Source organism: Perissodus microlepis, chromosome 11, assembly GCF_051167445.1.
Source record: "Perissodus microlepis isolate ML-2025 ecotype Zambia chromosome 11, ASM5116744v1, whole genome shotgun sequence".
NCBI classification, from domain to species: Eukaryota; Metazoa; Chordata; class Actinopteri; order Cichliformes; family Cichlidae; genus Perissodus; species Perissodus microlepis.
In genome coordinates, this window is record NC_140471.1 from 36,639,050 (window position 1) to 36,652,649 (window position 13,600).

The 13,600-nt window shown below is 45.1% G+C and overlaps 1 protein-coding gene across 1 annotated transcript; it reads left to right on the forward strand.

Annotated features, from left to right (window-relative positions):
* The first annotated feature begins 1,014 nt into the window (after positions 1 to 1,014).
* On the forward strand, positions 1,015 to 13,600 carry cmtm7 (CKLF-like MARVEL transmembrane domain containing 7). Its single transcript, XM_084944606.1, has 5 exons — positions 1,015 to 1,243; positions 5,551 to 5,727; positions 6,752 to 6,850; positions 7,089 to 7,167; positions 8,309 to 13,600. Exons 1-5 carry the CDS (start codon positions 1,133 to 1,135, stop codon positions 8,314 to 8,316), a joined length of 474 nt encoding a protein of 157 aa, XP_084800732.1. The 5' UTR covers positions 1,015 to 1,132; the 3' UTR covers positions 8,317 to 13,600.

The following is a 13,600-nucleotide window of genomic DNA, read 5'->3' on the forward strand; positions in this document are numbered from 1 at the left end:
ATTTCATTTATTATAAAACAAGCAACAATAAATAAATGAGATAAAATCACCACAACCTGCAGTTCCTGCGATGTCCAGCAGGGGCAGCAGGGAGTCGGTCCCCATAGACTCCCATGTTAAACTTTACAGCAGAGATAGAAACTGCTTGGTCTCTACAGATTCCCCCTTCATAACAACTGTAACTGAATAATTGATTTTTTATCTGTGAGTTTTGAGACTTAAATTTATGGGCGTGGCCAGTCATTGACTAACAGCTGGATGGTCACAGGGTGTGGCTGGAGTCCCTGAACTGGACCTCTGCACGGTGTTTGTGCCGTTGGGGCATTTTGGAGAATTTTTATTGACATCATGTGGCCAATAACATGTCTGCTGTGAGGTCACTGTACTAACAGAGTGTTCAAGAAGGCGGAGCTCCAGTTTTTAGTAACTGAAATTCAAGGATTTCACTGAGGGTACACCAAAGCTTTGGTGATTGTTGAGTCATATACGGGTGATGTATGTTGAGCTTGGCACATGAAAGAAACGCAAAAGCAGAACACGACATTTTATTCACAGAGGATGATGAAATGACCAGAATTTACACAAAAATCGAACGAACTGTGATTTAAAATAAATGTTAATGACCCAATCTCAATGATGTGCGTGCAAAGTTTCTGTCAGATTGGCTCACCTGTGAAGGAGGAGAGTGATAAGATGTTATTGAACACTGATTAGCAGACATATGTGTGTGTGGATGTACACTAATACGAAAACAAGGCTCTAAAATGTCCAAAACCAGTGGGTGACATCAAAGTGGTGGTGTCCATCTTTATATACAGTCTATGGAACTCATAAAAAAATGATATTTCAGACACACTCAGAAAAATACACTCAAAAAAACAAATTAAATTAAAAAATATGCTACTGTTATTATACTGAAAATATATGAATACACACTGAAGTGTTTTGAGAGGACAGGGTTTTGTCGGTGCTTTTATTATGAAATATATCCCGGAAGCAGTCGCGTTTATCTGCTGCGCGTTGACGTCAGCGATAAAAACAGGGGCTGTGTCGTGTCGCGCGGTCGACGGTGACTTTCCGCTGCGGTTAAACTCGTTTAAACGTTTTATTTACCGTGCTGTTTACCGGCATCATGTCTCACACCGTCATCACCACGACAACAATGACCAGGACATCCGGGGAGAGCGGCCTGAACCTGGGCTACACCCGGACCATCCCGGGACTGCTCAAGATCGGACAGCTGGTAAGAGTCGGTCCGGTGGACAAACCCCGGGGCTTTACCCGGTTCTACCCGGGTTTGTGTGCGCCTGGCAGAGTTTTCTAAAGATTTAGACACGAGAAACTTTAACTGTGAAATATTTAAACGACTGGTGTTGTTATTGATCGGCTCCTGATGGAGAAATATTGATTTTCGTAAAAACTTCCATCCAGACAGGGACGGGCGAACAGAAAACAGGGCCCGGGGCTCAGAGACAGCTACAGACCCCCAGGTTTTTACAGGGGACCTCTGTGTCCTCATATTATTATAATAGCACCATTAGACCCACTCACAAGGCACTTTATTAGGTACACTTTACTGGCACCAAACATTTGGATCCAGGTTTTCCTTCAGAGATGTTTTAATTTTTCATGGCTCAGAATCAACAAGCTGCTGGAAACATTTCTCAGGGGCTTTGGTCATGTGATCACAGTGAGATGATTTTGTGACATGGAGCGTCATCCTGCTGGAAGCAGCCAATCAGAAGATGGTACAAGGGATGCCACACTCAGGCAGGCTGTGGCGTTTCGGTGAAGCTCTTACCGCTGAAACAGGCCAGAGTGGATCCACACTTTCATGCTGTTTCCTCAAACTCTGACTCCATCATTGACGGTTGCAGCAGAAACTGAGACTCATCAGACCAGGCAGCGTTTCTCTGATCACCTGGTGTGGTCGTGTGCTGCCGTAGCCCATCTGCTCGATGTTCGACACGTTCATTGATGCTCTGCACGCGATGGTCGTAACGAGTGTTCATCATGATGATCTGACGTCCTCGTGTCGGTGTTGTTCCCACATCATCATCATAAATGTTCCAGGTTCAACATTGCAAGTGACCAATCACATTGTTGTGATGTCATACTTTTGCGACTTCGTAAAAAAAAAACGCTGTAAAAAAAAAAGTCTACTTAACCGCCTCTGTCCTCCGATGCAGCGATTTGAATCTTTGCATTTCAGGATACTGTTCTGTAATAAACGGTAAGATTTATGCATATTGTCCTTGCAACATTGGAATTTTGTAAATGAATGAATCGCTTGGCTTGCAAAAGTATGACGTCACAACAATGTGATTGGTCACTTGCAATGTTGAACCTGGAACAACATTTATGATGATGATGTGGGAACAACACCGACACGAGGATGTCAGATCGTGCTTTATTCGAGGTCCTGGTGCCTTCCTGTCAGCTCAGAAATCGGTTTCTGACACACTCAGACCAACAACCATGTTCAGAGTCCCTCAGGTCGCCTTTCTCCATCATTCTGAACTTCAGCAGGTCGTCTCAGTGAGTCACTGCTATGTGATTGGCTGATATTTGTGTTGGCGTGCAGCTGAACAAGTGTACCTAATAAAGTGTCCGGTGAGTCTGACCGTCTGTGTAAAACCTTTAAGGGGCGATCGTGGCTCAAGAGTTGGGAGTTCGTCTTGTAATCGGAAGGCTGCTGGTTCGAGCCCCGGCTCCGACAGTCTCGGTCGTTGTGTCCTTGGGCAAGACACTTCACCCGGTGGCGCCAGTGTCCGGCAGCCTCGCCTCTGTCAGTGCGGCCCAGGGCGGCTGTGGCTACAATGTAGCTGCCATCACCAGTGTGCGAATGTGTGGATGACTGGATGTGTAAAGCGCTTTGGGGTCCTTAGGACCAAGTATATGTATACAAATACAGGCCATTTACCATTTAATGCCGTCTCAGAACAGACCTGCAGGAGTGAAGCTCGCCTCCTTCATTATTTCTGAACACGGTGGTTTGTATGCAGTTTCCTATGTGTACTCCGACGCGTATACTCCAACACGTGTCTGAGATAACGACAGAGCCACTGATTCTTGTTGGTTCGACTCAACAGTCAGTTTGAAACGTGTTCGTTTGAGACCAAGATGCTGGAGGGTTTGATAATATTCTGATATTCTTTGAACTAAAACAAAAACACAAATCGGCTGCTGAACGATTACTCAGACGCAACAGCCGTTTGACCCAGAACAACCATGTTTACAGCTTTCTGCCACATTTGGCCTGGTTGGTTCAGGCTGTGCCGTCACATCAGGAACAAGTCCTGCTTATGTGAGCTAAATATCAGAGTTTGGCACCAATTTTTTAATGGTGCAACTAAAAAGAAAAAAAAAAAGGTCTCTGCAACTCTGAACGTCTCCGTGTGGTCAACAACAGACACACATCATGCCCCTATCGTGGTCTAAACCAATCAGAGATAGTAAGGGGCGGGACCTCTCTGATATAGATATCCGATATCGAGTCATTAAATCCTGAATGGACTTTTAAATATAAACGTATTTTGCCAGAAACGCCAGAATCTCAGGTTAAAGCTCACAAAACTGTTTTAACAACCACCAAACAGTAAATGAGAGCAATAAATGCCCAAGTGTCCCCCCCCCTCCCCCCGCTGCCTTTCAGCAGCAGGCAGGTCGTCAGAGGAGCCGATGTGACGGATACGTTTAACGTTGCCTACAGTATTACCAAAGAGAGCCAACGCGCTGTAAGGACAAGCATAAGATTGTTAGTTAATCATTTGCAAATGAATATTGTCTGTGTGGACATCAATTTTCCCCCTTTAAAAGTGCACATGTGAAACTGCAGTGTTAGGCGATGTGGTTGAAAAATTTGGGTGCGCCTAACTTTTGTGCTGATGCGCCTAAGAAAGACATTTAGTGGCAAAAAGTTAGTCTAGAGCCCTGCATCAGAGCCACAGCCTGTACACATCCCCACACAGTGTTTACCTGAGCTGTAACTAGGGATGGGTATCGTTTAGGTTTTATCCGATACCGGTGCCAAACCGGTACTTTTGAAACGGTGCCGGTGCTTAACCGGTGCTCGAACCGGTGCTTAAAGAATGGAGAACACAAACTTTGTCCAAAAACCTCTCATGTTTAGCTGTTTTTTGTAAAAAGATAACAATGTTAGCCTTTTCTGCAGCTATGGGGCATATATGGTATCACTCTTGGCTGGAAGCAGTGCTTAAACAATGGAAAAACACCAACTTTGTCCAAAAACCTCTCATGTTCAGCTGTTTTTTTGTAAAAAGATAACAATGTTAGCCTTTTCTGCAGCTATGGGGCATATATGGTATCACTCTTGGCTGGAAGCAGTGCTTAAACAATGGAAAAAAACACAAACTTTGTCCAAAAACCTCTCATGTTTAGCTGTTTTCCACTTTTTCTTTGGTCATTTTAGCCTTTTTGGCCAGGGTGAAGGGAGCATCTGCCATCAAACAAGAAGACAGCCGCATGTAGCTATGATGATGTTTGCTAGTTCACCTTACATGCATTAATGTAATAACGTGGTTAGCCTACTCAACGTAAATTACACACGAACAACATTAAGCTACTCACGCAGAGAAGAACGGCTGCTGCTGCATCATCATCCTCATCATTTCTGCTACACTGGCAGGGCTAGGGGCCAGGACTCTCCTCTTCGGGTTCTTGGGGGATGTTGCTCCGGGTCTGATAACAGGCACCACACCCGCAGTAGATGTGCTCGGTGTGAGGTCTCGCAGCAAGCTATCAAATACGGCGCATTTCTCAGCTTTAACAAAATGCTATACGTCACCAGGTGTTTCATCAGATTCGAGGTGTTACCTCCTTTGACAGTATCACAGTATCAGCTTAAAGCACTTGTTGCAGGCTGCTGAGTTTGCATATTTTGCTGTGAAGTACAGCCATACATTTGACCGCTCCTCCTTGGGTATTTTTAATCTGTAGCTCTGCTCTAAAAGAACGTACGTACCTGGGCCCGCCTACTATCCTCGGAAAGGTAAAATGATTGGCTAGAATCTAAAGTGTATCACAGCTCAGGGAAATAAAGCACCGAAATGTGCGCTGCTTTTCGGTCTGGTTACTACCGTTTATGTCAGAACCCGGTACCCATCCCTGGCTGTAACTGAGCTGAAGGTGCCAGAACCAAATGTACCATTTATTTATTTATTTATTTATTTATTTATTGTCTGAAAATAAAAACTCATTTTACATTTGATGCCAGCAAGAAGTTTTAAAAAGCTGGGACGGGGAGTGAAAACTGGATCACATGATGAGTGTGAAATCTGCAAACAGTCCAGCAGTGACATTTTCACAGTGTGTGGAGCTCATGAGAAACCAGCCGATCCTGAGGTGGAAGTCACTGCACGCGCTCAGGAGCTCTTCTGAAAACCATCGGCCGTGAACGCGGCGCATCGCTTTCTTCTCTTTTGCTTGTTTAAACAAGAAGATGCAAAAACGTGTGATGCACATCCTCAAACCGCTGCTCGCCTCTAATGCAAAGTAAGCACATATTAAAATGAATTTCCCTTTTCCCAGATCTCCCTGCTCATCGCCTTCCTGTGTGTGTTCTGCACTCGCGGCTGGCCCAGCTGGCCGGCCTTCCAGTACTTCGAGGTGGTGACGCTGTGGTTCCTCGTAGCCTTCCTCATCTTCTTCCTCATGCACCTGTGCAGGCTGCAGACGAGGATGCCCTGCATCAACTGGCCGCTGACGGTAAGAGGAGCGACGCTTCCATCCGTCTGTGTCGGTCTCGCTTCTGCATTTCAGCCGAACTTCTGCATCGAAGACTTGAGCGTTTGATTCTCAGCGTAGCGTAACAGGAAGCTGCTGTTACGCAACGCTGAGGAGCCAGAAGAACATTTACCCAAATGTTCTTCTGGCCTCTCTGTGGAGTTCAAGGAAGGAAGAAAGCTTCTGATGTGCGGATGCTTGTAGTGCACCAGCAGCCCCTCGTTTACCTTCCTGACCAGTCGGCCGTGAGCAGAGGTGATTTTCAGAGCAAATCTCAGACTTTGGATCAAAATGAAACAAATCAGCTGCTGCAAATTGTTCCTTAATCTTTTGAGAGCTTTGTGACCTTGAAAATGTTCATGAGCACCAAACGTGCTGGGAGAGCTCAGCCTGAGACGAAACATCAACCTGCAGCTGTTAGTCGCTCGGCTCAGATTTATGCTTCCACACATGCCGAGACTTCCTCTTTCTGTTCTGTTGAATCCAGAGAAATGTTAAAAATTGTGAGATGATTGCTGATCTTCATGTGGACGCTGCACATACATGCAGTCTGCTCAGCTGTAAACGGTACTAATAAAGCTCCACAGCAGAACACCTGCCTCCATGTCACCCGACCCCCAGCATCCTCTGCACATCTGTACGCACATCTGTTCAGCAGCGGGCAGTCCCTTGCTCTTATTTTGAAAGTCCAGCAGCTGCGGTGCAGGTCTGGTTCCTGTGCTGAACTCTCAGCGAGCTCATCCGACTGCAGGATGAGAGACGTGCTGGAAATTCAAAGCACTTCCTGTACAGCGGTATTTATTAATGAATCTATGAAAACTCGTGCGAGTGAAACTGGACTTGAAGCTCCCGCAGAGTGAATGTTTGCATCCTGGTTTCAGAAGCAGACCCGACTTTGAAGCCTTGCACTAAAGCGGAGCTCTGAGGAAGGCTCGGAGCTCCTCTGTGGTGGAAACGAGGTGCTGACAGGTGCTGAGAAATGTTTATTGTTCCTCTGCTGTTTCAGGAGTTCTTCCATTACTCTGTGGGATGCATCCTCATCCTCATCGCCTCCATCATCGCCTCGGCGAAGAGCGGTGGAGTTTCAGCGCTGGTGGCCGGATCGGTACGTAAGCGCACAACTGCGAGGCTCGCGTTGTGTCACTTTGCAGCAGACCAGCTCTGTGTGTGGCTCCTGCAGACCGAGTCCTCCCTCTGATCACGCAGGACGTCACATTAGGTTCTTTCCTGAGAACAGAAATCTGGTCCTGCCTGAACTTCTCTGAGCTGAGTGCGATCCGTCAGTAAACTTGAGCAGCTTTACTTTGAAAGGTGTTTGTAACGTATTGTGTGTTTGTTCACAGGTGTTTGGATTCATAGCGACGTTCCTGATGGCCGTGAACTTGTGGACGTCTTACAGCGTGGCTTGTGGGCCTCAGTCTGGTAGGTGCTGTCCTTCACCTGCTTCTGGTCTGAGCCTGTTACCTGCTCACATGGTTTCAGGTTAAACGTCTCCAGCGCTGGGCGAGGGTGTCGTCTTTTTCACGCGCTGCAGAATCAAACCTTCATGGCCTCATCTGCTTTTTATGAGCACGTTTCAAGTGAAGCATGTTGTTAAATTGCAGTGCATTCAGGGACAAGTAAGCGTTTTGTGCTCAAAGTCGATGTTAGAGGCAGGAAATCGGACGAGCGTGAGGATTTGTGGCAGTTTGGCTCAGAGCAGCTGCGACACTGCAGCTCCTGCGGGGCTCCAAGGAAGGAGCAGGGGTCACGGGGTCACGGGCCACCTCAGTCAGACGAGCATCAGTGCGAGGTGCTGCGCAAACGGTCCAATCCACAGAGGCTCCACCCACAGCACAGCCTCGATGGGTGCAGCCAAAGGGGGGCCGACACAATATTAGGCACACGGTCATGATGTTACACCTGACTGGTGCATATTTGTCCACAGTTGGACTGAAGGTGGCTGCATACCACATTTAAAACATTGTTATCGTATAAATAATGCAAGCGTGCACCTCCCTGCTCGAGCTGAGTTCCCCGTGATAAGTGGAGGGTTTCCCTGAGGAATGCTAACGATGCTAATCAGTTAAAAGTGCTTTAAACCAGCGGTCTCCAACCTTTTTTGCGCCACGGACCGGTTTATGCCCGACAATATTTTCACGGACCGGCCTTTAAGGTGTCACGGATAAATACAACAAAATAAAACTAGTACCGGTACCGAAAAAAGAAGATTTATTCATAACACACGTGAAAAGACCCAGGAAAACAGAGTTAACGATAAAAACGATAACAAAATAACCCTGAAAACCGATAAAAACCCTGAAAACTATACATTTCACACCTGAGCCTCTACTCTCGCGGCCCGGTACCAAACGACTCACGGACCGGTCCCGGTCCGAGGCCCGGGGGTTGGGGACCGCAGCTTTAAAGTGCTTTTTTTTTTTTCCAAACAGTGAACCAACTGTTTTCTTCGAGCCACATCCAAAGATGTGAGGCCGATCCACATGACAGCAATTACTTCCACTGCCCTGAGACTCTAACACTCTCTCTCCCCGCATGTTTCTCCCGTCATGCTTTTCTGCAGCCATGTAAAAAGCGTCCCGTCATGATGGAGTCAGATGGCTGTGTTGGCAGTTTGCTGTGTCCTGGTTCTTCTCTGCCAAGCGACCACCTGGATAAATCGATGTGATCATAACTCTTACTGCAGAGGAGCGCCGACGCAGCACCGGCTGGACGGGACAGCAGTCAGTGTTATTCTTTTACTTCCTCGTTAAATCGGACCGCTGTGGTCACGTTTCCATGGTAACGGTGCTCTGGGTCACATTTGAACCATCAGTAATCCTCATTAATGAACGACAGCACAGTCACCTGGAATTGTCACCTTTATTACATTTCCCATCATTCCTGTTGTTTTCTTTCTTTTTCCTTAAGAATGAGGCGTAGGCTCTAAAGCGATGGCGCCCTCGCACTGCTGTGTGCCATAAATGAGCGTGTCCTCACGGTTTACAGCGCCCATCCTTCTGCTCCTTTGAAACTTCCTCGAGCTCTGCAGAAGCAGTTTGGACCACAGATGCATTAAAATCACAGCAGTTCTACTTTAAAATATTAGTGTTGAAATATTTTTATCACTCAAACACGAGTTGCATGCTAATGTTGTTGTTAGCATGCTAAAAATTGACTCAGGGGCTGTAAAACAGCAGCATGCTAACAAATGAAACAGGTAAAACGTCGGCATGCCAACAAAGCAAAAGAACAAAACATCGTCATTTTTGGCGTAAAGACACGTGGCAGAAATCGTTATTTCTTTGATTGTCAGGAAGCCCGTGGGCGGAGTCTAACCTGCTGGAGGTTCAGTTTGTTTTAGCTAGCCAAGATTCAAGGAAACTGAAGACGCTTCACGCGACGCTGCATGTAAACAGTGTAAACCACACGCATGTGAACAGGTTGCAAATTTTAATGATTGAAAAAATCTCACATTGATTATGTGGGTCAGTAATGATGTCATCGTTCATTTATATTACAAAACAAGCTGCAGATAAATATAAGAACCAGTTTGACTCATGGACACGCCCACTTACATTAAAGACAAACGTCTCCAGCTGTTCTGCTTGAGATGCTCGAAAACCTGAAAACCCGACAAATACATCAGAAAACACGCGGTTCAGTTTGTGTCGCGTTAAATCAGACCACAGCTGGGAGCCGTGTGTCCGTGGCCCGTAGACACATGTACAGGAAATAAACCTGAATGTTTTTGTGTGTCGGGAGGTGTTCTGTGGGAAGCTCCAGTGTTTGATGTCTGCTTCTGGGATTTACTGACAATAAGAGAAATAAAGGCCAAAGCACAGCGTCTGTGTTATGGAGGAAGAACATGTAATATGTCACTGACGTGGATTCAATCTGTAACTGAACAGTTTGGAGACGTTTCAGCAGGAACTGCAGATTATTGTAATTGCTCTTTTTGTTCAGCTGTCCTCGGTGCTTAAAAGAACCAAACTTTTAGCCATTTGAATTTAAAATTCAGTCTGAATTTTGTATTTAAAAAGCACATCTGTGATTATTTTAGAGGATGCCAAAAGAGAGCGATGTATAAATTATATCAGGATTATTGGTAAAAATGAACTGTGTGGAAATCTGTGCAGATTAATAAATGTAATGACATGGATTCATTCAGATTATCCAAATATTCACGTGATTAATGATCAATGATACTTCGTTCAGTCACGCTGAGATGGATTCAAATGAACCAAAGAGATTAAAAGTGTGTATCTACGGACAGAAGAAGACATATTGTAGTAAATATTAAACATCATCCATTTAAAAGTGTTTGGATTTATAATTATATGTTGGAAGCTACATTTTTGGAAAATGTGTGTTTTCCAAAAGAAGTCACTGCAACGCCACATCAGTGAAAGCACAGACGAGCTAACAATGAAAAGATGCTGTAAACATGCACTGAGCGCAGCGCGTTAGCCGTTTTACAATCGTCCGACTGTTTAAGCACAATCTCTGCGTACCTCTCCAGCCCGTTCGTTCTGATCATAGTTATTAATCTGTGCTTTCATTCAGTGACAGAAAACTTTTATTAATCTGCACACGGTGACGTCCACTCCCGCTAACTGCTAGCTCCGACCGCACGCGGCATCTCTGGGCTGTCAGCTCTGCAAACATCTCTGATTGACTCAACGCTCAGTTGAACTTATGTGGAAAATGAAGTCACACCTCTGAACCTAAAAACTTAAATGTGAACAATCGTTACGAATCGAGACAGAGACGCCAAATGTGGCAGGTAGCCAACGTTAGCCGAGACGTTAGCTTACAGCTAAGTGATTATTAAAACAAATTGAAGAGACAGAATTAAGAGTTTGTTGAAAATGGTTAAACCATGCTTATGTTTTCTGTTGACTGTGCATTATTGATACATAGTTAACATTTTATTAAATGGGATTTAATGAAGAGGTTAATATAGCAGCACTAGCTAACAAGCGTGACCCAGCATGACTGTTGTTGATGCCACGCCCATTTTTTCTCGGCTGCACTGCCGATCTGATTGGACAGGAGGGGAGTTCATGCTAACATGTCAGTGTTCACATGACAGCTGCTGCTTGTCTTATTGGTCTTTAATAACAAAGTGCCATTTATTGTTTGATTGTTTTTCGCGATTAATCCCAGTTTACAGGTGTGCAGATAAACTGCTGTAAACGTCTTGGAGGAAAAACACATTGAAGTTTTTCTGCTGCGTGTTCTTCGTTGAACCCAAACTGGTTTCGCTTTATTCTTAGAATAAAAAGGCTCAAAGTTAGACCCTTTTCTGCCACCTGTCGTTAACAAACGAGTAAAACCATTCGGTGTGTAACGATAATCCTGAGATTACTGCCTTACTGTCCTCTCAACATCTTAGTGCGATGCTTCTGACTCTGCACTGAATGTGTCTGAAATTTCCTCTGAAGTAGCTCAGAGCACCAAATGAAGGCCTGACCTCTAATCGGATTCAAACTGAATGTTAAACTGTGGAAGGTTTACACAGTACTTTGTAGTACATTTAAATACCCGTTAGTGTCTGATCCTGGAGCCTCTACACACTGTGTGACATCATAACGGGTTCCTGCTCGACTGGTCTGTGGGAACCGGCAGGATGTTCTAGTCGGTGTAGGAACTTGATGAAAGCATGTGAGCTTTTTGTAAGAATGCTTTTAGCTTCAGACAACTTCATAAACTAACTTTAAAAAGCATAATTAGGTTGTGGTGGCTTAGCGGTGCAGCGGTTGGAGCTTCATGTTCTCCCTGTCTGGGTTTCCTCTCACAGTCCAAAGACGTAGGTGGGGTGACCTGTCCAGGGTACAGGCCCCGCCCACAGGGTTTCAGTAGTAAAACGTGCCACTGACTGAGACACTGAATAAGAGCGGTCACTCAGCTCTTCGTTATCTGAAGCTGGTCATGAAATCATGTGACCCTGCAGGTAGAGACTGCGAGTTCCTCATACAGTGTAACACGGTCTGATCTGACCAGTAGGGGTGGCCTCAGCGGACACGATGGCGTCCTTTGCAGCTGCTGAGAGTCCTGTTTGATAGGCTGCAGGGACTGACTTCACAACAGTGACATCACATCCTGCCTGCTCCCAGCGAGTCCTGGTACGTCAGGGCCTGAACCCCTGACAGCCAAAGGCTGAGCGTCACACAGTGTGGAGGGGTTCCCGTCCCGTTAACGTCACGTGTCTCATAAGCTCTATTTCACGCTGTGATGCTGTTCGTAATGGTGCACCGTGCTCACTTGCTGTGCTCGCTGCCTCTTTGGTTTCCTGTCTGCACCAGCTTCATTCGTAAGAGTTTGATTTCTTCTGCACTGATAAGCTTACTGCAGCAGGCCGTTACATCATCGTGTTAAATCACAACACGTGAAAAGATTTACATTTGATTTTTGTATGTATTTACTATTTCTATGGTTGAACTTTTACTATGCTGTTTTTCCAGTTTGGGATAAAATTCAAACTTTTTTTTCTTGTTTCTGTTTCCTTGGACTTATTTTTTTACCCTAAAGCTGGGCTTTAATTTTCCGTCTGGATGTTTTGCGTGAATCCAAAACGAAGGTGTTTGTCAGTCAGAGTGTGGGACAGCGATGTGGTTTTCCTGAAGGCTATTTGAAGGCGTTGCTGTGAGCGTTTACAGTTATTTCCATGCCTCGAGTACTCTGATGGATCCGGGCTCCACCATAGACAAACCACACTGTTTACATTATTTCTTTTGGCTCCAGCTTGATGATGATATTCTCACTGATGCAAAGTGACCTGATGTATGGCTGCGTGTCCACTGGGGGACAGAAACATTCATTAGACTGGTTATGAATCTGGACCGCTGATAATACATTACTGCTCATTACATTTTTCACTGTCGGAGGGAAACGACTCGGTCTCCAGGCGAGATTTGTTTGTACAAATGTTCCAGTTTAGTGGAAAGCAGCCAAAGCTCGTATGCAATTGGGCAAAACTTGGAAGTCTTCTAGTTGTACAAGTCTTGACTCTGTTTTCTACACATGCCACAGATTCATTTACAGAGTGTGTGCGGGGCCAACTGCTGTGATTGGTTGGGGAGAGAGAAGGAAGACAGGATGAAGACATGCTGTGGAGGAGAGACAGAGGTTAATAACAGATATGATTCGATGCAGAGAGTCTGTTAACACATAGTGAGTGAGAAACGGGACTTTCTTTAATCTCGAGTCTGTTTGATTTCATTTGAGACCAACAAAGCTTCACACATGGAAACATTTTACTCAACAGCAACTTTTAGTCTCAGGTCTGTTTTTTCATTTTTAATGCCACTGATTGTGTTTCTACTACAGACTAAAGTCCTGCATACATTTGGTCGATTATTCAGCTCATATTAAATCTTTTTGTTTGAGCTGAATCCCGTCACTGCTGTTTCCTGTGATGACACACGGGGCGGCGCCAGGAAAAGCTGTAAAAGCAGGTCGTGGAGCAGCCGTCCTAACAGCTGTTTCAAAGGTTCTTCTTTCTCCAACGTTAAATTCTGATTGGACGTTTGCTTCTTAAAGTTCCTGAATCTGTGAATTGAATGTTTGAGATCGAGACTAGGATGAATGTATACACATGAGAGCGAGGAGCCCAGTGGACACGGTCACCTGGTAGTTCATTTAGTGTTTTCTCCAAAGTGCCTTAATGTTCTGTGGGTGTGGATTGGTCACTTGACTTCTGTGAGGAGCCACGATCAGGCTGGACTTGTGATTTTATTATATTACAATAAAAGATGTGTACAGTGTTATGAGTGACATCACAAACATGAGTTGTTTTTCTACATTTTTAAAATGTGTTCAAACTACAAGTTGTGATTTATTGCATGTTGTGAATTAAAGGCTCATTGCACCA